At 48.5% G+C, this 18,988-nt stretch overlaps 5 protein-coding genes across 5 annotated transcripts; 2 read left to right on the top strand and 3 right to left on the bottom strand.

Annotated features, from left to right (window-relative positions):
• Positions 1 to 5: 5 nt before the first annotated feature.
• On the bottom strand, positions 6 to 1,968 carry BDQ94DRAFT_134774 (glycine decarboxylase subunit T). Its single transcript, XM_026764538.1, has 2 exons — positions 1,535 to 1,968; positions 6 to 1,479 (listed from the first exon to the last, which is right to left on the bottom strand). Exons 1-2 carry the CDS (start codon positions 1,930 to 1,932, stop codon positions 429 to 431), a joined length of 1,449 nt encoding a protein of 482 aa, XP_026631882.1. The 5' UTR covers positions 1,933 to 1,968; the 3' UTR covers positions 6 to 428.
• Positions 1,969 to 3,705: 1,737 nt separating this feature from the next.
• On the top strand, positions 3,706 to 4,782 carry BDQ94DRAFT_165945 (uncharacterized protein; the record flags this gene model as incomplete). The annotated part of the gene is made up of 1 exon (XM_026770438.1): positions 3,706 to 4,782. One exon carries the CDS (start codon positions 3,706 to 3,708, stop codon positions 4,780 to 4,782), a length of 1,077 nt encoding a protein of 358 aa, XP_026631881.1.
• Positions 4,783 to 5,119: 337 nt separating this feature from the next.
• On the bottom strand, positions 5,120 to 10,250 carry pmcA (putative P-type calcium ATPase). The gene is made up of 2 exons (XM_026773471.1): positions 6,824 to 10,250; positions 5,120 to 6,772 (listed from the first exon to the last, which is right to left on the bottom strand). The coding sequence occupies exons 1-2, from the start codon at positions 9,842 to 9,844 to the stop codon at positions 5,492 to 5,494; spliced, it is 4,302 nt and encodes a 1,433-aa protein (XP_026631880.1). The 5' UTR covers positions 9,845 to 10,250; the 3' UTR covers positions 5,120 to 5,491.
• BDQ94DRAFT_134769 (uncharacterized protein) lies at positions 9,771 to 10,730 on the top strand. The gene has a single exon (XM_026764537.1). The coding sequence runs from the start codon at positions 10,374 to 10,376 to the stop codon at positions 10,644 to 10,646; it is 273 nt and encodes a 90-aa protein (XP_026631879.1). The 5' UTR covers positions 9,771 to 10,373; the 3' UTR covers positions 10,647 to 10,730.
• Positions 10,731 to 13,866: 3,136 nt separating this feature from the next.
• BDQ94DRAFT_165943 (uncharacterized protein) lies at positions 13,867 to 14,535 on the bottom strand (the record flags this gene model as incomplete). Its single annotated transcript, XM_026770437.1, has 1 exon — positions 13,867 to 14,535. The coding sequence occupies one exon, from the start codon at positions 14,533 to 14,535 to the stop codon at positions 13,867 to 13,869; it is 669 nt and encodes a 222-aa protein (XP_026631878.1).
• Positions 14,536 to 18,988: the final 4,453 nt, after the last annotated feature.

Below are 18,988 nucleotides of genomic sequence, written 5' to 3'. Positions count from 1 at the left end.
AAAATGGGAAACTTCGTGTTTTGCATGACTATTCATACATACATAACGTCCTGCTACCTAGAAGGAGCAAGACAGAATAACGTGTTGCACAATACCTAATTGGAAATATTGGAACTTTTTTTTTATTTTTTTATGTACCAGATATCATTAACCATGCTTGTACCATCGGACACATTCTGGCCTTTGCTGATAAACGAAGCAGCCATCACGACAGGGTTGAACCCATTGCTGGTCCCACAAGGAACCAAAGGAAAAAGTAGAAAAAAGATGAATCATCAGAATCTATGTACAAACAATGACGTCAAACATCAAACATCAAGAATCATCATCAGGGGAATCTATTGTTGAAACCAAGCCAAACACCCACTCCTATTGCCCCATTCATCCACATCCAAACCAAGAGATATCGACCAAAGGATAGACTAAGCCTAAGCCTTAGGACGATAGAACTTGCTCTCAACCCAAGGCATACCCGTAACCGTAGCCTTGCGGAGCTTGTTCCTCACCAAGACGCCAACCTCGGTGCCCTTCTTATGCAGGCCGTTCTTGATGTAGCCCATGGCGATGTTAGTGCCGCCCAGGGTAGGGCTAGGTAGGCCAGAGGTAATGACGCCGATCTGGGTGCGGGACTCGTCGTTCAGATCGACAATGATGGCGCCCTCACGGGCAGGGGAGCCCTTCTCAACGGTGAATCCAACACGGCGCTGGGAGAGGGTCTTGGGGGAGGCAACCTGGGGGAGGATGGTGGAGGCGCCGTTGAAATTGGCGGTGGCGGGGTCACGACGCTCCTTGCCTACGAGCCAGGTCAGGGAGGCGCCGGGAGGAGTTTGAGAGGTGGAAATGTCGCTTCCATAGAGACACATTCCGGCTTCGAGACGGAGGGAATCGCGCGCGGCGAGACCGGCGAGACGGACTTCGTCGGGGTTGGAGAGGAAGAGCTCGGTAACGCGGACAGGTAGGGTGGCGTCGCTGGCAGTGGGGATGGAGATCTCAAAGCCATCTTCGCCGGTGTAGCCGGTTCGGGAGACGAGAAGGGGCTGCGGGGTGGTGGTGCCGTCGGGGAAGGTGAGGTGCAGCTCTCGGCAGTTACCGAAGTAGAGAGAGGAGAGATCTGAGTTGGCACCGTCGGGGGTGACGAGGGATTGGAGGACGGAGGCAGCCTTGGGACCTTGGAGAGCGACTAGGGCGCGGTCCTCGAGGATCTCCCACTTCAGGCTGTCGGGCCCGTGGGCTTGCTTGTAGGTGTCGATTTCGGCTTGCAGGAAGGCCAGGTCCTCGGTGCGACGACCGGCGTTGGTCACGAAGTAGAAGGTGTCATCGGTACGACGAGTGATGACGGTGTCATCGATAATGCCGCCAGTTCCATCCTCCAGGAGACAAGAGAGAGTGGATTGGTTATGCTTGAGCTTGTCGAGGGATGAGGGGGTGACCTTCATGAGGAGGTCGAGAGCGCCGGGACCGCTGAGCTGATGTTGAACCCTGTAGTTGGTCAATTAACGAGACTCTGGGCACTGCACGAAAGAGGTATACGCACATATGGCTCACATCGAAAAGACTGGCCTTTTCCCGAGTCCACTTGTGGCTCTCAACATGACTGAGGTCGGAATACTGCAGGGGCATGGAGAACCCCGCAAAGGGGACCATTTTGGCACCCCGGGCCAAGTGAAGGTCATACAGCTGAGTCTTCTTCACTGGACCTGAAGGAGCTACAGACGAGGCATATCGGACACCTCCTTGAGCAGACAGCGAAGTCACCCGGGGAAGGGGACGAGCAGCAGGAATGGAGCTGGCCGCGGGGCGGAGAGCGCGCGGAGAAGCTGCCAGCTGCCGCGGGAGCAGAGATGCGCCATTGACAGCGACAGAGGCGGGGCGGGCGAGCGAACTCGAGCCCAGAAGGTGAAGACCTTTTCTCACGGGACGTACAGCAGACATGATGAGCAATTGCTGTGAGAGAAGAAGGAAATTGAGATGAGGGAGACAAAAGAAAAAGCAAGGGCAGTAGTACCAGTAGAAGTACTTCTCCATCGCCGCTGCGGAGAATCCCGCGATAAGCGGGAAAGTCACATGGCGATAGGCCATCTCCGCGGGAAGCAGTAGCTTACCTCAATAGCGGGAATAGTTATCAATAATCTATAGAAGATGTATGATGAAGCCAATTCATCCTGCCATGACTCTAAGAGCATCTAAATACATCACGCCGTCAAAGCAGAGAAGAAACCCGCTTGGGTATTCTAGTATGACGGCGAACAGTCAACAAAAGTGAGAGACCTCCTATAGACTATATTGTATTATTAACAAGCACATCGGAAAATAAAATCTTGAACATTCCATGAACTATCTTCCGTCCTCGCACGAGCTTGATTGCTTAATGATGTTGTGGAATTTCCTTGTGAGATGCAGGTAGTAGTGAGAGCCACGAAATAAATGATACTGTCGCACAGACTGCGTCCCAGTGGAAGGGAAGGATCCTTTTCAACCCCTTTGGAAGACTCGATTAATCGTCAAAGGGTGTTCTATATAAGGTCTATACATTTCACCACTTTTGATCTCCTAAGCCGTTCTACCATGACCGTATAGATCTCATTTGAAGATCCCTCCCTTGAATATTAGGCACGTACTGGCCAATCGACGCTCAGATGCTGCAATGATGCAGTAGGTCCATGATGTTGGAATTTTTGTGCCTCGAGTGCTGGGATTGCCCGATGTCGAACCGGACCTGGTAATGGTAGTGGCTGACCGCGTACCAAGCCAGTCGCTTGCAAGATCTGGGTATATATTCTCTGAGAGGTTTGATGAGTGGTGCCTCAGCAAGCTAAGGGGCCCTATACACAGAGCCTACTGGAGTCGTGAATTACCTAATATGAGAAAGGACAAGCCTTGAAATTTGCCCTGGCCCATGGAATATGCCTTGAGCATGTCACGTCAACAGGGCGTGGAGGAGTGGTGGCTTCCTGTGCCGAAAAGGATCCTGGGGCTGGCTGATCCCCTCCAGTGCAAGCTTGTCATCACGATCTCGAGCTTTCAATCATCGTTGTGGCCATACCTTCTTATTTGGGTGACCTACTCAATATCAGATGGGTTTCATGCTCAACGTTGCGAATTGCGTCTTCTCAGCTTGAGGGCAGCCAGAATCAAATGTTAAGTACTATCCTTTGATCTTTCTTCGGCAAAGTAGACAGTCACTTGTCGTTGTATTGTGATTTGATAATATGAATACATCACGTCAGGAGGCTTACAGTGCAGGAGACCGTTACTGATCAAGCAGGCAACTACTATTGTAAGCATGCTCCCCATAAACCAAAGCCAATTGTTTACTACTACTTTATGCTAGTTTCTTTCAAACGCCCCTGCATAATCCAGGCAGCGACTGTCCCAGGTGCGACATTGCTGCCTTAGACTATGCAATACCTCATGCATGGTACAACCCGCTTTGGAATGGCTTTCCACATTCAAGCCAGCGGATGAATCGGTCATCTCCTCTTGACAGGTTCAGCTCGGCATTCTAGCTAATGAACTCCGGCAAGGGGTTTATCTGCCTGGTCTGCCTACAAATTGCAGAAATGAACTCCCAATATCTTGCAGTAGTATATAGCTGATCACTTAGACTACGCTCTTCACCAGCACTGGCTACTAGCATCAGTAACCTACCATCATCATAATCACCATTTGCATAGCATATCCCATTTCTCTTTTCTGTCTTCCAATATGAAAGACCATCACTGCAAAACATACCCCTACTTCATCCACGCCACCCTAACCATCCAATCCCACACACCCCCTCCCCCACTGGACAAAAGCGTATTCAGACGAGAGGAGAACCGACTCCCACGGGACAAGTACGATCAATTGCCATCACTCGCAGAGATATGGCCCAACTACCCACCTCTACCAGGTACAGACGGTTCCAGATTCCTAAACATCCAATTAACCGAAGCGATCCAAACTGGCCAAGGCAAAAGATCCCAAGTCTACGCAGTCAGATGTACCGACTCCAACGATCCCTTAGGATTACCAACAAATCACACCATCGTTGCCAAATTCTACGACCCAACCTACTACGAAATTGAATACCTCAGTGACAACCCCTTCGTAGAAGCCGACTACGAATACTCCCACGAAAGCGCAATCTACACCCGTTGTTCCGGAATCCAAGGCACATCCATCCCTCGCTTCTTCGGCTCCTACACCTTGAGGATAACAAGACCCTGTGAACAGGCTACTCGGCTAGTGCGTCTGATCTTGATCGAATACATCAACGGCATGCCGATGTCTCAATTAATCCCGGGAACGTTTACAAGGCAGCAGCGCCAGTCAATCCTAAGGCAGATAGTTGACGCGGAGTCAGCACTTTACGCGAGGGATATTCTTCTTCGTGATTTCCACCAACGGAATATAGTAATTGAACCTAATGAGGTGAAAGAAGGGGGAGGTGTGAGAGTCGTCATTATTGATCAGGGGCTTTCGACTATTGGAAGGACTTGGCGACCCTGGGATAAAGAGTATGAGGATCAGTGGTTTCCTGGTGTTTATATCAGTCCGTTGCTCAGGTGGCGTGTTTCTTATGGCCGCCATGAGAAATTCGAGGACTGGATTGATTGGCAGTGGCAGGACTGGCTTGAGATGGAATGGAAGGATACTGAGGCTGTGATCACGGAAGCTCAGCGGCTGTTGTGGTCGCGGCGAATACTTCCATCGACTACGACTTCGCATGAAAACTCTACCGTTTCACCGAAGGATATTGTGACAAACGCTGATGCCTGTGAAATTGGAAGACCTTACTGAGCGAGCTGATGCAGACCCCTGTCGGAGCTAGCTGACTTTGGATGAGCTCTGGGAGTAATTCAACAATGAAGTGATCAGCCACGCGGCCCTCTGAGAATGTCTACCTATAAGTATGTAGTATCTATCGGTACTAGTATGAGCATAACATCAACAGGCACATAGGAGTGATAATCTATGATTCCTACTATAGATTTTCGCAACGGGTAAATTTTGGGGTTACATAGGTATGGTGGCGCGTGGTATCGGCTCTGAATTATGGCAATGAACAATCTACTTAAGGAGAAAGAGAATAGTAATTCCAGTTCGAGATGACTGTATTTAGCTCAACCTGAATCTACCACCAGGCGAGGCAAGAAGTGCTATGTACAGAGAGAGAAAAACTAATGGATAAAGCAAAGCAAGCAACCGACCCCTTTTGACCAGGTCCGTATCCCTATGCGAGAAGTGTCTAGAAAGCAAGCAACCGCGAACGAATACACCTTTTGAATCACGTACGCCAACCCCACCCCAGGATATTAGAAACACAGTATTCCGCACAAGGCTAATTGAGTCCCAGAAAAGCAACGAATCAGCAAGTAACATCACAAAGCGCAGTAACATCTAGCATGAAAGAACTTAAATCACAAGCAAAGACGAATAGAGTGAACTAGGAGAGAGCAGGTGGTAAGTATACAAGGCGGGAGTCAGTTGGGAAGAGGATGGTTTGCTTTCACGCCTGGCTTTGGCTGGATCGCGACAAGCGAGAAGTGGATCTCTGGCTCCGATGGGAGGGAGCACGCTCAGGCGGTGCGTATTCAAAGAACGGGAGGAGCCCTGGGTTTTGGCTGGGAGGAGTCTTCGAAGTGGTCTGGTAATCGCCCAGAATACGGTCATCAGCCGCAGTATCGGGGTGGATTTCAATGCCCTTCTGCTTATCCAGGCCCCCATGAGGGCTGTCCGTCTGAACCTTGAAAGCTTCTCCGTCGCCTGGTGCCCGCTCGATTGGAGACCAGCCTGCAATACTACCCGCAACCACACCGGCCATAGCAGCAGCAGGCCCGAATGCTGAATTCGAGCGGGACCGAGTGCGTCGTCTAGACCGCGAATCAGGGGTCGGTGGCTGCGTCGGGGTACTGTCGCTGTGTTCGCCAACAGGAGTACCGGGAATCGAGTTTTCTCTGGACCGTGACCCGCTTCGTGATCTTGGGAGGAGTTCTTCTGGATGTTGCAACTTGTGCTTGAGGTGCCTCAGCCGACCTCCGCGGACCGTCTTGAGGAACTTCAACTGATCACGGATCTCCTCGAGCGCAGGGTTCCACTCAAACCGCCGGTCCTCGTCGGACACCAGAAGTTCGGGGCCCTTCTTGCGCTGCCAGAACCGAGGAATGAGTCTGCTAATAAATTCATCAGGTATCAATCGAATGATCACCCCTACCGGCAGAGAGATCACGCCCAGAACCAGTGAAACACCCCACTGAGCTCCATCGAGTCGCTTGACAGAGAAAGCCTGTCCACCAACGAAGATGATGAGAATTTGACCTCCAATGATGATCAACTGAATCCCCATGAACCAGAAGTTTCGCCACATGCCCTCAAAGATATTGAAGTTGTTATCGAGTCTGCGACAATTCCACTGGTTGAAGATCTGCATCCACACAAACGTATTGAACACCATGGTCTCAAGCCGATCGAGGTCGTCTGCCGTTTTGTAGTGAAAGATCGATTTCCCTGCGAAGTTCAGAACCAGCGTGACGACTAACTGGTAGATGCTTTGTCCGATAATCATCTTCCACATAGTCAGATTGATCAGGGGCGCCGATTTAGGGTCAGGTCGACGGTCGAGAACATGAGGCGAGGGAGGATCCGTAGCCAAGGCAAGGGCCGCAAAGGTGTCCATGATAAGGTTGACCCAAAGAAGCTGAACTGCTGTCAGGACAGATTCCTCATCTCCACTTGCTACTGCGGAAACGAAAGTGAGGACCACGGCAGTAACGTTGACAGTAAGTTGGAACTACAGCTCGGTTAGTTTTGCTTGCGAAACACAGGATCATATAAGCCATACCTGAAGGAATTTCTTGACAGCATCGTTGACTGTCCTACCCCAAGCCATAGCCTTAATAATCGAGGTGAAGTTGTCGTCCATGAGGATGATATCGGATGCTTCTTTAGCAACTTCAGTGCCAGAAATTCCCATGGAAAAGCCAACATCGGCCGTCTTGAGAGCTTGTGCATCATTTGTACCGTCGCCTGTCACAGCCACCGTTTCACCCAGCTTTTTGAGTTGATTAACCAGGATCTTCTTGTCGTCGGGGCTTGACCTGGCCAAAACCTGTAGCCGCGGGATGATCTGCGTCATTTGGCGGCTGCTCAGCTGACGGAACTTGGGGCCCTCAATGGCAATACCTCCAGGGGTGAAGATGCCACATTCTTGGGCGATAGCTTTAGCAGTCATGATGTTATCGCCAGTCACCATACGCACAAAGACACCTGCGCGTTGACACTGGTGGACAGACTCGGTCACACCCGGTCGCAAGGGATCTTGGATACCGAAGACGCCTAGCAAGATCATATCCTTGAAAACTGCATCGAAAACAGCGAGCGAACGGTCCTCCTCCTGCGTGGGTGCTCCGCGGGGTGGCCATTGATCGAAGTCCCGGTACACCAGACCAATAGTTCGCAACGAATGAGATGCATAACGGTTGATCAAATTGTCCAGGTTAGACCGGTCCTGATCCGACATAGGCCCTTCTGACAAGTCCTGCGTAGCGTTGTGAACAATTCGAGTGGATCTCGCCACCAGGATCTCGGATGCACCTTTGACCAGCATTCTGTATTTACCATTTTCCATCTTGACGACCACTGCCATACACTTGCGTCCTGAGTCGAATGGCACCATCTGGGCAAGATTTGCATTGTCCCGCGCCTCGCTAAGCGACCCTAGGCCGAGATATGTACGCGCGAATCCCAGGAGAGCAGTCTCCGTCTTCGATCCGATAAAAGTCATTACACCGTCTTGCTCCCCTTCGAATGCCGTGGAGTTCAATACAATCGACTTGATCAAAAGGTCTTTGGCCGGAGCGGAAAGGCTGGATGCGAATTCGGAGGGAGAAAGAGTAGTCGCAGGATCACGACCCCGGTCGCCATCTGGACGACTGGAGGTTTCCGTGGATTTGTCTCCAAATCTGAGATTCTTACCCAGAGTAGCAGCGACGGCAGTCATTTTGTTCTCCGTCAGGGTACCTGTTTTGTCGGAGCAGATAGTCGTGGCATTTCCCATGGTTTCACAGGCTCTTAGCAGACGTACGAGGTTATTGTCCTTGAGCATCCGGGTCGTTGCAAAGGCGAGCGCCAGGGTGACAGCCAGAGGAAGACCTTCTGGGACAGCGACAACAATGACGGTCACAGCAACAATGAAGATCTGTAGGAAAGCTTGTCCTTTCTCGGATGCGCCGCCCATATCTTTCAACTGAGCAAGGAACTTGATGAAAAGCACGACGAACAGGAGTAATCCAGAAGCAAGACCGAGCTTCGCAATGTACTCTGCGAGTACGTTCAGCTTCGATTGCAGCGGGGTCGTCTGCCCTTCATCTTGAAGAGACATCATGGTCTTCCCGTATGTTGAATTAACACCGACTGCTGTGACCAAGAACGTCCCTACACCTTCAGAAACTTTGGCACCGGACACAATGAATGGGTCCTGCTTCGAGATGTTTTCGTGTTGCTCGATCGCCCGATAGACATCGTGAGCAGGGGTCTTGCGTAAGACGTCCGACTCGCCGGTCGCAGAGGATTCGTCGCATTTGACATTGTGGCCAGTAATAAAGATACCATCAACTGGAATAAGATCACCGGGTTCAAGATGCATAACGTCACCCACGAGAATGTCGTGAATGGAGATCTCTGCAGTTTTCCCGGAACGGACTACTTTCACAAGTCGATCATCTTTCTTCTTGTTCAACTTGACGAATTGGCGTTCCTTTTGCCAGTCATTAGCAGCACCCACAACGACCACGATTAGAATGGCGACAATGATAGCCACGCCTTCTACCCACTGCACGCGTGCTTCCTTCCCAGTTGCCGTCACAGACTGATAGATTCCAAGGGCGAGAGATATGATCGCAGCTATCGTAAGCAGAATCAGAACCTTGTCGTTGTAGGCAATCCAAGCCAGCTCCAGAAAACTCTTAGCCTTCCTTTCAGGAAGCTTGTTCCTCCCATAGACGCGGCTTCGATCCCCAAAGGCATTTTCGACATGTTTCGACGAGCCCGTGTCGGTTCTGGGAGGGCTCGGTGGCGTTGAGGAAGCGGTCTTTGGCAGCGATTCGGACGTTTGCGTGTTGGTTGCATCCTCGAAGCTTACAGTACCATCCAGGTCTCCCTCATCCAAACTCAAGCCACTGCGCGTGTCGGTTCGAAGTCCTTTTTCGATTCCACGCAACCCACCCAAAGCATGGAATGCCCCCAAGCTCTTAGGGTTCAACAGCTTGTTCAAATGGCCAGGCGCGAATGCAAATTTGTTGTCTTCCACCTCAAACTCGGCCTCTCGCCCCGGATCCGGCTTAAGGGCATCCTCATCGGAGATTATCGTGTTCTGCGTCAAATCGGTGCGCGAGCCGTGGGATGCTGTGGGGACATATGTATCTCCTCCGTACGAGCTGGTCGACGAATTATTCGAGTCCTCAGATTCCAACGAGTTGCCGCGAGACCTAGTGCCGGGGACAGCCAGGTAATTCGAATTCGACATGTTCTCAGTCATTTTTGAGGCGGGAGACGAAATATTGTGCGGAGATGTAGGACGGCTCTCGTAGTCCCGGTTCTCAGACGACGCAAATGAGCGGACTGACGACGGCGAGACACCCCCACTGCTCAGGAGCGCGCTCATATCATGCGCATCAACATTTTCGGTAGACACTTGCAAAGAGGGATGGGACGGGGTAGGAAGTATCTGCTGTGGAGGTTCTTGGTGGTCGGTTGGGGACGTTACAGCCGACGTATCGATGGTGATGGTTGGGGCCCGCTCCCGTCGCAGGGGAGTCGTCCCTGACTGCCTAGCATCATGACCATCCGATCTGGAATCCGACATGATATTTCCAAGGGGTGAAACAACCGGAGATGAGTGGGTCTTTCGAGTGATGGCAACCGGCTGGTAAGGACTAGGATACTAGACGTCAATAGGAATGCGGCTCCAAAAGGAGCTAAACAATTGAACAGCGCCGTATCATAAAATCTCGGATCCAGACGCAAGAGAAGTGGGTATCATTCCAGAGGCAAGTAGCAATTGATTAAGCTCAATAACGGACGCCGGAGAGGAATGCGCGAGTATTATATCCCATGTGTTCTAGCTACACTAAGAACTGTCGCTTCGGATTAAACAGACGAATGCGCGGAAATGGCCGTGGGAGTAAGGAACGTCCACATCGATTCAAAAGCGTTCCGGGGGAGGAGAAGCACGAGAAAAGACGGGAAACAGGCGACTAGTGAGGCGAAAAAGGAGGGAAGGACAACGGTGGAATATGAAGGTTGACAAGATTGCCAGCACCTGAGAGCCACACCACGTAGTAACGTCGTATCAGGAGCACATCCGGAGGTGACAATTATCGAAGCACGACCCAATGGTGGGACCAATCCCGGCAAATGTAAACGGATTAAAAGCACTGCCAGTGCTAGAAGGGTTTATCAGCGACGAGGTATTACCCCAAAGCCAGCGAATGGACAGATGTCTTGCGTTGAGGGGAATTGGGGGGGAAACCAACAACCCAGCGACCGAATCTCACTTGTGTCGGCGGAAGGAGCACAGAGCCAATGGAGGTAAATTACGGAATGAAGCGAAGACAAAGAGGGTAAAGGGCAAGAGAAAGTCTAGTGGAGGAGAAATGGGAGAATGAATGGGGAAGGGGGAGAGATTAGGAATCAAGCAGAACAACGACACATCATGATGTTGGGTGGATAGAATGATTGATAGAGGAGAGGGGACTGAGATCATGGAAGTAAAGAAAGAGGAATGGCAGGCGCAATGGTACTGTCAGGTAAGGTACCTACTTACCGACTACAGCATGATTCGGTGGGAGACCCTGCACCTTTCCCGCAAGAACCCAATCAGCACGGCTGAATGCCCCACTCCGGGATCCACCGGTTGGTCCAGATCGAGTGATGTGGTAAGTTTGGGAAACGAAAGCTGCTTGTTTGCAGAAGAAAAGCTGCCAATTGCCCGATGGCTGACTATCTACCCCATGTTTGATGGTTATGCTTCGTCAGGGCAGTTGGATTATTGATCTTTCAGGGAAACCTCCATTCACATAAAGGGAGGGCGCCTTTCAATCTTTCTCTTTCTTTCTGATCTCTAACGGGGATACCCACGGATTGAGACCACCTCCTTGCCACCAAAACAGGGCGCTGGGGGTTGTTTGGTTTCTTGGGGGGTTTGTTCAACGGGCCTAATGACCTCTGCAGAGCTCCGACTCGCCCAAGCTGTAACGTAACTCGTCGGTTCACTTTGCACTGCCTCATTCTCGACCCCGTCATCGAAAGTCTTTTGATTTGATTTTTTCCCACCTTTCCCCCTTTCAGAATTTTATTCCATTTTATTCTTTTTTATTATTTCCAAGCTCTTTATTATTACCCGCCTTTATTGATATGATTGTCCTGCTCCCTTTTTTCTGTTTTTGTGTTCCCGAAACCTGTTTGGGGAAGAAGGTCTTTTTCAGTGCAAGAATAATCCGGTGTAACATCTAGACTCTGAGTCTATGGAGTCCTACTACAGTACGTGACTTACTGGAAAGGGAGAGGGAAAGGAAAAGTGGTGACGGAAGAGACAACATCCACACCTCGGTAGTGCATCCCTCGCTCTCCAGACTAACGGTCGAGCTAGAATTAAGGGGAATGGAACCCGAAGCAGGACGTGCTCCATCCACGTACCTTAACTCATCACCAGCCAATTTCTCCCGAGTTACTCCAACATTTGGGGAACGGGATACCCAGCAGTGAGGCAACGGGCATGACTATTAAATCTACCTACAATGCTACCAATGCCGTTTACGAGATGGTCCTCAGAACACTAACGGTACTTAGACTGGAACTTTGCCGCGCTGTAATTCTCGTTCTCGGCTTATGATGCTCAGATGGGTATCCATCGTGATGGTGATGGTGTTGGACCTGCCTCTTGAAGTATTCTAACTTGCCCCCCAAGAAAGGGGCTCCACTCGGACCACGTACTATCTATCAACCAAGAAAGTAGGTATCTAGGCGGCGCAGAAGGATAAACTGGACTAGTTATCTATCTAGACTACTATCTATCTATCTACTCATCGGTCTACTCGCTAAGTAACTTACTAGAAGCCATCAAATTAATGACGATGCATTAATGTTTGGGCTAGTCGAGCTAATGCACGCTACGCATCAGGTCTAACCGCCGGGTTCGCCAGGGAAAGAATATTCCATGTACCACATGAGAAAGTGTGATGAATGTCAAAGGACGGATAAAAGTTATCAAGTGGTCGTGTTAAAACAGATAATCAATATCCTGTCAACAAGACGCAAGATGACGAGGCGCCAACAAGTCTAGACTTGTGGAACAGCCCACCCCCAACCTAACTTCTCTACCAGTAAATAGTCTACTTAGTTTACCAGGAGAAGAAGGAAAAGAAGAAAACAAGACTTGGCAGGAAGGGGGCGGTGCAAAAAAAAGCCCCCATCCATCTAATCCATGTATGGGAACCTGACTAGTCTAGTCTGCATACTAAAGCCAGTCGACAGGGAAGTAAGGTTAGCTTTAGCTTAGCCGGAGGTAATAATGTGTTTATTATCCTCGTCTAGAAGAATATTCCTTCTTAATTAGTCTAGTAGTTGGGACTTGACTGATTTGACTTCATATCCGGCGCATCCTATTTCCACTTACGTCCACAGCAAGTAAACATGGTGACATCAGATCACGCCTCTATCATTCAATCCTGTAGAGTAATGCAGTGCAATGCAGTACACTTTCCCGTGTATTGTTATTGTCATGTTATGCTAATTCTCCGGGCGGAGCTCTCCGTCCTATTCTACCCTATCCCATCTCCCCAGTTTGCCCGTTGTACCACCATCATCGTTATGATCCCGTTAGGGAAGCTTGCGAGAACCTGACGCCCAGCCCAATGGTGTACAGTCTCATCATATCTTCTCTCTGCAAGACTTATCTGGACCCCATTACGAACCCAACCCCCTATGGATTAAGTATCTACTCCGTATGGATAAGCAAATCATACAATCAACCTGACTTGTCAAGTCTCCCATGCTAAGCTCTGCGTTAGCCGAATGGTTACATGTGCATAGCATAGCCACCACAAGGACAAGCTCCGGGTCACACGGGTGTCGTCAGCTTGCTTGGAAGAGAGCTTTTTTCTCTTTCAGTCTGTATCTACGCAGCAATAAAGTTCGATTGGGTAGGTGGCTAGGTTTGGGCTGCTGGCTCTCTCGTTCCCGTCTGTTTGCTTGTCGCTGGGCCGTAGGTTAGGGTCACGTAGCTGGGTCCGCATGTCTCGGTCAAAGTGCTACGTAGATACTAGTTGGTACGTAAAGGATGAAGTGGACTTCCAAGAGTCATTCGCGATCTTCATGGTTGTTTACTTTCTTGTCGGGAGGGACTACCAGAAATGGAAACCAAGACGCCGAGGCTCACTTCAATTTAATCGGAGGGGATGATGACCTGCTATCAAAGGGCTGTTGCTGGTAACATTGATGGTAGAGAATAGGCAATGCCAGTAGTATTGCTGTGACCCGCGTTCGGTAAGAAGGATTTCTTCAACTATGATGCGAACTACATGTTCTAAAAACTAGATAGAGATGTAGAATACCCTGTAGGTGTTTTGATCAAAGCAAGATATTCCGCTTGACCTATTAGTCCATAATTACAGTAACACTTTCTCAAACGGTGCAATTTAATCTCGTTATATGAGTCCCTCCTACTCTAGGGACCGAAGGTTAGCGTTGTAGGTTCAATAGAAATCATTACACAGTAGATCCTTCTAGTTAACGATAATTCACATGTCTTGTTACATTCTCCGAGACACATGATTATCAGCACAACATGGACTCGGAACATGTATTGCATACCCGTCTCCCACCATATCATGAATGTGGTCCAATCTCCAGCATCCAGTCATACACTGGCCACATCTGCCGTTGCTTATCTGTGATCGCGGATTCAGTCTCCTTGTACTGAAACTCAAGCCATTCCTGCCACGACCAGTCGATCCAATCTTCAAAGCTGTTAGGATATCCATAATAGATGTTCCATCTAAGTAGTGGACTGATTGGGACGCCAGGAAACCATTGACTCTCTTCTTCACTGTTCGAAGGATTGCGTGACCGTCCAATAACAGACTTGCCGAAGTCGATAATGACTACCCTTACTCTTCCCAGCCCACTCCGTTCAATCAAGATATTGCGTGGACGCAAGTCTTCATGGAGAACATCCTTGGCGTAAAGTGCAGACTCTGCTTCAATGATCTGTTTCATAATCTCCTGACGCTCCTCTGTTGAGAATCTCCTGGCCTCTAGACGACTCATGGGCAGACCATTGACTCGTTCAATTAGAATCAAACGGATCTGGCGATGATGCCCATCGATCTCTGTTCTGAATGTGTAAGAGCCGAAGAACCGGGGAATAGCAGAGCCTTGTAGTTCTGACAAATGCTTATAAGAGGCACACTCGTGCGAGTAATCATAGTCAGCTGCCCGGAAAGGGTTGCCATCGTCACGGTCGTGGTAGAGGGGGTCATAGAACTTGGCGATCATATCCTGATCTGTCGGTAGACCTGACGAATGTAAGTCATCCACGCATCTTACAACAATAACCTGGGACCTTTTATGAGGGCCAGTTTGAAGCCCCTTGATTAAACGGATATTGATAAAGTTGTGACAGTCAGATCCTGGCAGAAGGGGGTTCTGGAGACATAGCTCTAGGGGAGAAAGAGAACGATGTGGTCTACCTTGTTGAAAGATTTCACCCTTGTGAAACGGAGGAGGGGGAGTGTGTGACTGAATAATCAGTACTGCGCCGATGCAATATGGAGACGGTGCGTTGTGGTAAGTATCAATCATGGTTGGCGATTTAAGTCACAGCCTTTCAAAGGAGAGAAGTCTAGATAAACAGGGGAAGAATAATGTGACTTTGATAGTGATAGCTGAAGTTGAGTTGGATTTTGGTCAGAACAATATATTACCAAGTTGACCAAACTATTATCGATGGCCACTCAGCAGACGAGGTGACTCAGAAATGTTTCTCCAGTAAGTATTTTATCCAATGACACTCACGCGCATGAATCAATACATGAGACAAGCAGCAAACTAGAATTGTAAGTGAAGTGGAAATTCCCGCAATTAGTATATTTAACTGTAGGTGACGTCCCAGCTCTTCAGTGACTGCCTAACGAAAGGAGACCCGTATATATAGCAAGCTGAAGCTGCTGCATTACCCTCACGCCCTCCCCAACGCTTTCACTATGTTATATACATTATCTAAAGACATAAACAATTGAAAGCAGACTTGAACCTGTGAATCGTCCATATCTTACTCTTCTGCATATATTTTCACAGGGAAGAAGCAGTCTCATGAACCCGCATATGAAGACAAAATATCGGGCGTGCTTCAGCCAGCTATCTTAATCAATCTAGTCAACAATTGCCATTGGAAGTCTGTTACCCCGTGTCTTCTGCAAAGCAGATCAGACCGACAATGGGACAAGAAACTTGACTGACATTTAATGGGGTCGTATATAGACATCAAAAAGAGAAAATCGGTGAAAATCGCTATCTTTATTCTACATGGTTAGGCCTAACGCAATTATTATCTCTCAGCAAACACAAGTATTTCAATAATGGCCATGTTCCAGAGACAGCGGTTTTCTGACTGAAAATCATGTTTATATTAATTCGTTCAAGCTCAATCTATTTGGAGGGATATGGTTCAAGGAGGCGGAAAGTACACCCGAGAAGGGTGAGACCTTAAATTATTGTTGCTTGAAGTCTTGATTCCAGACCTTGTGAGGGATGTTATTATTCAATGAACGTCACGTCTGGTATCAGAATCCCGGTCCACGTTCCGCTGTTGATGTGGTATATGCTTGCCGGCTTTTCAGTCCTCGCACCGGCATCCATAGTGACTGTGCTGTATACGAACTCTTCCTTTCTCTTATCTTTGTGATCGACGAGCCATTCCTGGCTGACGCGTACCGCGTCGCCACCTAAGACGTAAAACCCTTCATAGACGGGGTAAAACTATTGTCCATTTTCTTCGTCCTGACATGCTACCAATCAGCCGCGTTCGCCTTGGGCTGAGATGTTCGGCTGCTTCAGGGGAAGGATGCTGGGTCATATATAATGCAAAAGAGGAGTAAATAATATTTTACATCTTTGGTTGAACTTGATGTTTTATTCTTGTTAGATATTAAAGATTATGATCAGGAAGATAGAGGACAGATGATTCAGGAGATGATTTAGGAGAGGAATCCGATATGCCTCCCAATTAGGAAGGAACGGTGCACCTGTAGACTCTCATGTCTTGCTCTTTCCTGGGATTGCGCTTCTTGAAGGACTCCTTAACTTAGCTTTTTCAAATTCGTACGTTGACCCTAGGTCAAGTAGCAGCACCAATTCGCTTTTGATCTGCTGCTTGTGGGTGTGTCTGTGACGAGTATTGTTTATCATAAGCCAACGCACCATATTTGGAATCATAGAAAGAACAATGGGCCCCTGTCAAGCAGCCATATCCCCCCAGCCGGACCGTAGTCTCCCCTGCGTCCTCCCTCTCTTAGTATAGGAGGACGAGGTATCCGCAGAGGTCCAACAGACAGTTCCATATTGGCGTCGCTGTTATGGCCCAGCAGTTGAATACGTGCAGGGCTGCCAGTACCTGGTGATTACGGGTCTTTATCATATTCAAGACAGGCGGTCATGTCCTGGGATATATTCCAGACATTTGTTGTTAGTAATCGGCCGAGTTGTATCTCATGGCAGATAAGAGATAGCCATCTCCATCAAGGATTTCTTTATAAAGAGCAATTATTATTGCAAATGTTATACTTGATAGCATCGTATCGACGCATCTAGCACAATGCTTAATTGTTTTTGTACAGCCAGGCGCCAAAAAAAAAGAAGACCGAGGGATCCTCACGCCCGATTGATAGTATTCACAAACAGGTACTATGGGTTAAGTTGAGAAAGTACCTGTTTCAAATTCATGGTCGGCTATGTGTAATGCTTCCGGAGTCACAGGGCTCACGGGATTCTCCGGTCTTCCAGAAGTTTGGTAACGCTCTTTCTTTTGAGGAAACCCTCGTCTGTTCGTGAAGGAGCTGGGAGTTCAGGCCATGTAGTTTTCCGTGGCACCATGTTGAGTCGCCTGCTCAATACTCGAGGTAAACCTGCTTGCAATGTCTGAGTGAGTGCTTGCAGATGGTTTTCTGTGTTTCAAGTACTCAGCATAGTGTGTTAAACCTAAGGATCTATGTGTTAAGAACGGGAAATACCCAGACGATGACAAGACACATAGCTTGGACATGGAGACCATATACAACCCCGGAAGGTGTCCAATATCATAGGGAAGATATCTCCTAATGTCTTGTTGTTTTAACTCACAATTCCCGAAACTGAGAGGACAGAGGATTCCGCTTGAATTTGAGTTATGTGCTTGCCTCGTAGAGCTCTGGCTTAATTTCTCGTGAGGGAATTGGAGCTTGGATTGATTAAATCGATATAGTACCCTATAAATGCCCTCTAGCTCTTCTTGATTGGGGTTTGCTTCTGGGCTTTATGTAAGTCAAGGAAAACACCATCATAGACTGTCTTCTCGAAAGCATTTTATACCTATATGGGTTGTTCAGAACCTGGCATAGGCAGAACGAGCTTATATTCGCATCAGCCGTCTTAGCGAATACATGATACTGGGCGAACACACCATTATACACAAATCTCTCTGTGTTCAAGCCAAGCCGTACTTCGTCTTTTAATATCAGGTATAAACACCAAATTTGTATCTTTTCTCTGCTGAGATAGTCTAAAAAAGAGACTTTGAAGACGCTTCCCACATAATATGTTGAAATGCTACCACATAGTAGAATGAGAGAAATGAGACATGTTGTCAGAGATCATCGATTCATATTGCATGAAGAAAGTAGTTCCCGTGCTGCTATACCTATGTCAAAATATCGGAGATTCTCCTCGGTTATCTTGATATACCGCAGGTTGGGGGGAGGGGTCAGCGTGGAAAGCCGACAAGCTCAGCACCGGCAGTGCTTCCCCTCGCCACGGCCTTCCCTTAGGTTGTATACCTCGGTCGCTGTGAAGGGTGCGTAGGCTAGATGTAATGGTAGAGTATTGCATGTGAATGATGCCCATGGACACCGTAATGCTGATTGGATTCTTGCATTCGATAATTCTGTAAGTTTAGCTTGGAATGTTAGAGGCTCTTTTTAGGGTGCATACAGCCCTGGAATTGAAACCTTAGGCTCCAGGTACTCAGTGATGGTGATGTATGAATTGGATCATAATTTCTGGAATTTCTTGATTTCTTGATTCTTATTGAACATATTAAATTCTATCTTGCTTGATCGAGCAATAAGTGTCCAGAGCCCTACAGTGGTTAGAATAGTACTATGTTGGATTGGGATGAGAGAGGAAAGAAAGAATGTTCGAGGAGGAGAGTATCTCGACATCCGTAGGATTTATAATGATGGCAGGGGCCACAGCCAGTCACTGACAGGCGAACTGTAGTCACTTGCAGTTGTATATTAACGAAGATGGTGAAGTCATATCGCATTTCATTCTTCATTGCATTATGGCTTATAATTTTCTCATTCAATCATGTCCCTCTGGGAATATCGCCTACCTCGGTGATAGAGTCATGCTAAGCTGTGGCATTCAGTCTCGTTCGAATCACCTGTAATCAAGGATCGTCACCTCCCGATATGGCAGTTGGTCTTGCTTGTCAATCATACATGAGCATGCAGCAGTGTTCAGAGCCCTATCAAGGAGTTATTAAGAGGTTTCGAGTACGTAACCGTCTCTTAGGGGAATTGGTCAAAATAGTATTCGTCTGTCGCAGTCGTCAGGGGAATATATCACAAGGCATGGGTGACATACTCCCTTGTTCTTCTGACCCTGCTCACTACTTCTGCGACATAACAAGGGTCGAAGCAAGCTAGAAATCTGGGGCTACAAGGTCCCGATCAGCGCTTCATGAGCTCGTCCC

The sequence above is a fragment of the Aspergillus welwitschiae genome (assembly GCF_003344945.1).
Source record: "Aspergillus welwitschiae strain CBS 139.54b unplaced genomic scaffold BDQ94scaffold_2, whole genome shotgun sequence".
NCBI lineage: Eukaryota > Fungi > Ascomycota > Eurotiomycetes > Eurotiales > Aspergillaceae > Aspergillus > Aspergillus welwitschiae.
The sequence above is the reverse complement of the archived record's forward strand: the minus strand, read 5'-3'. Positions and strand labels throughout refer to the sequence as shown.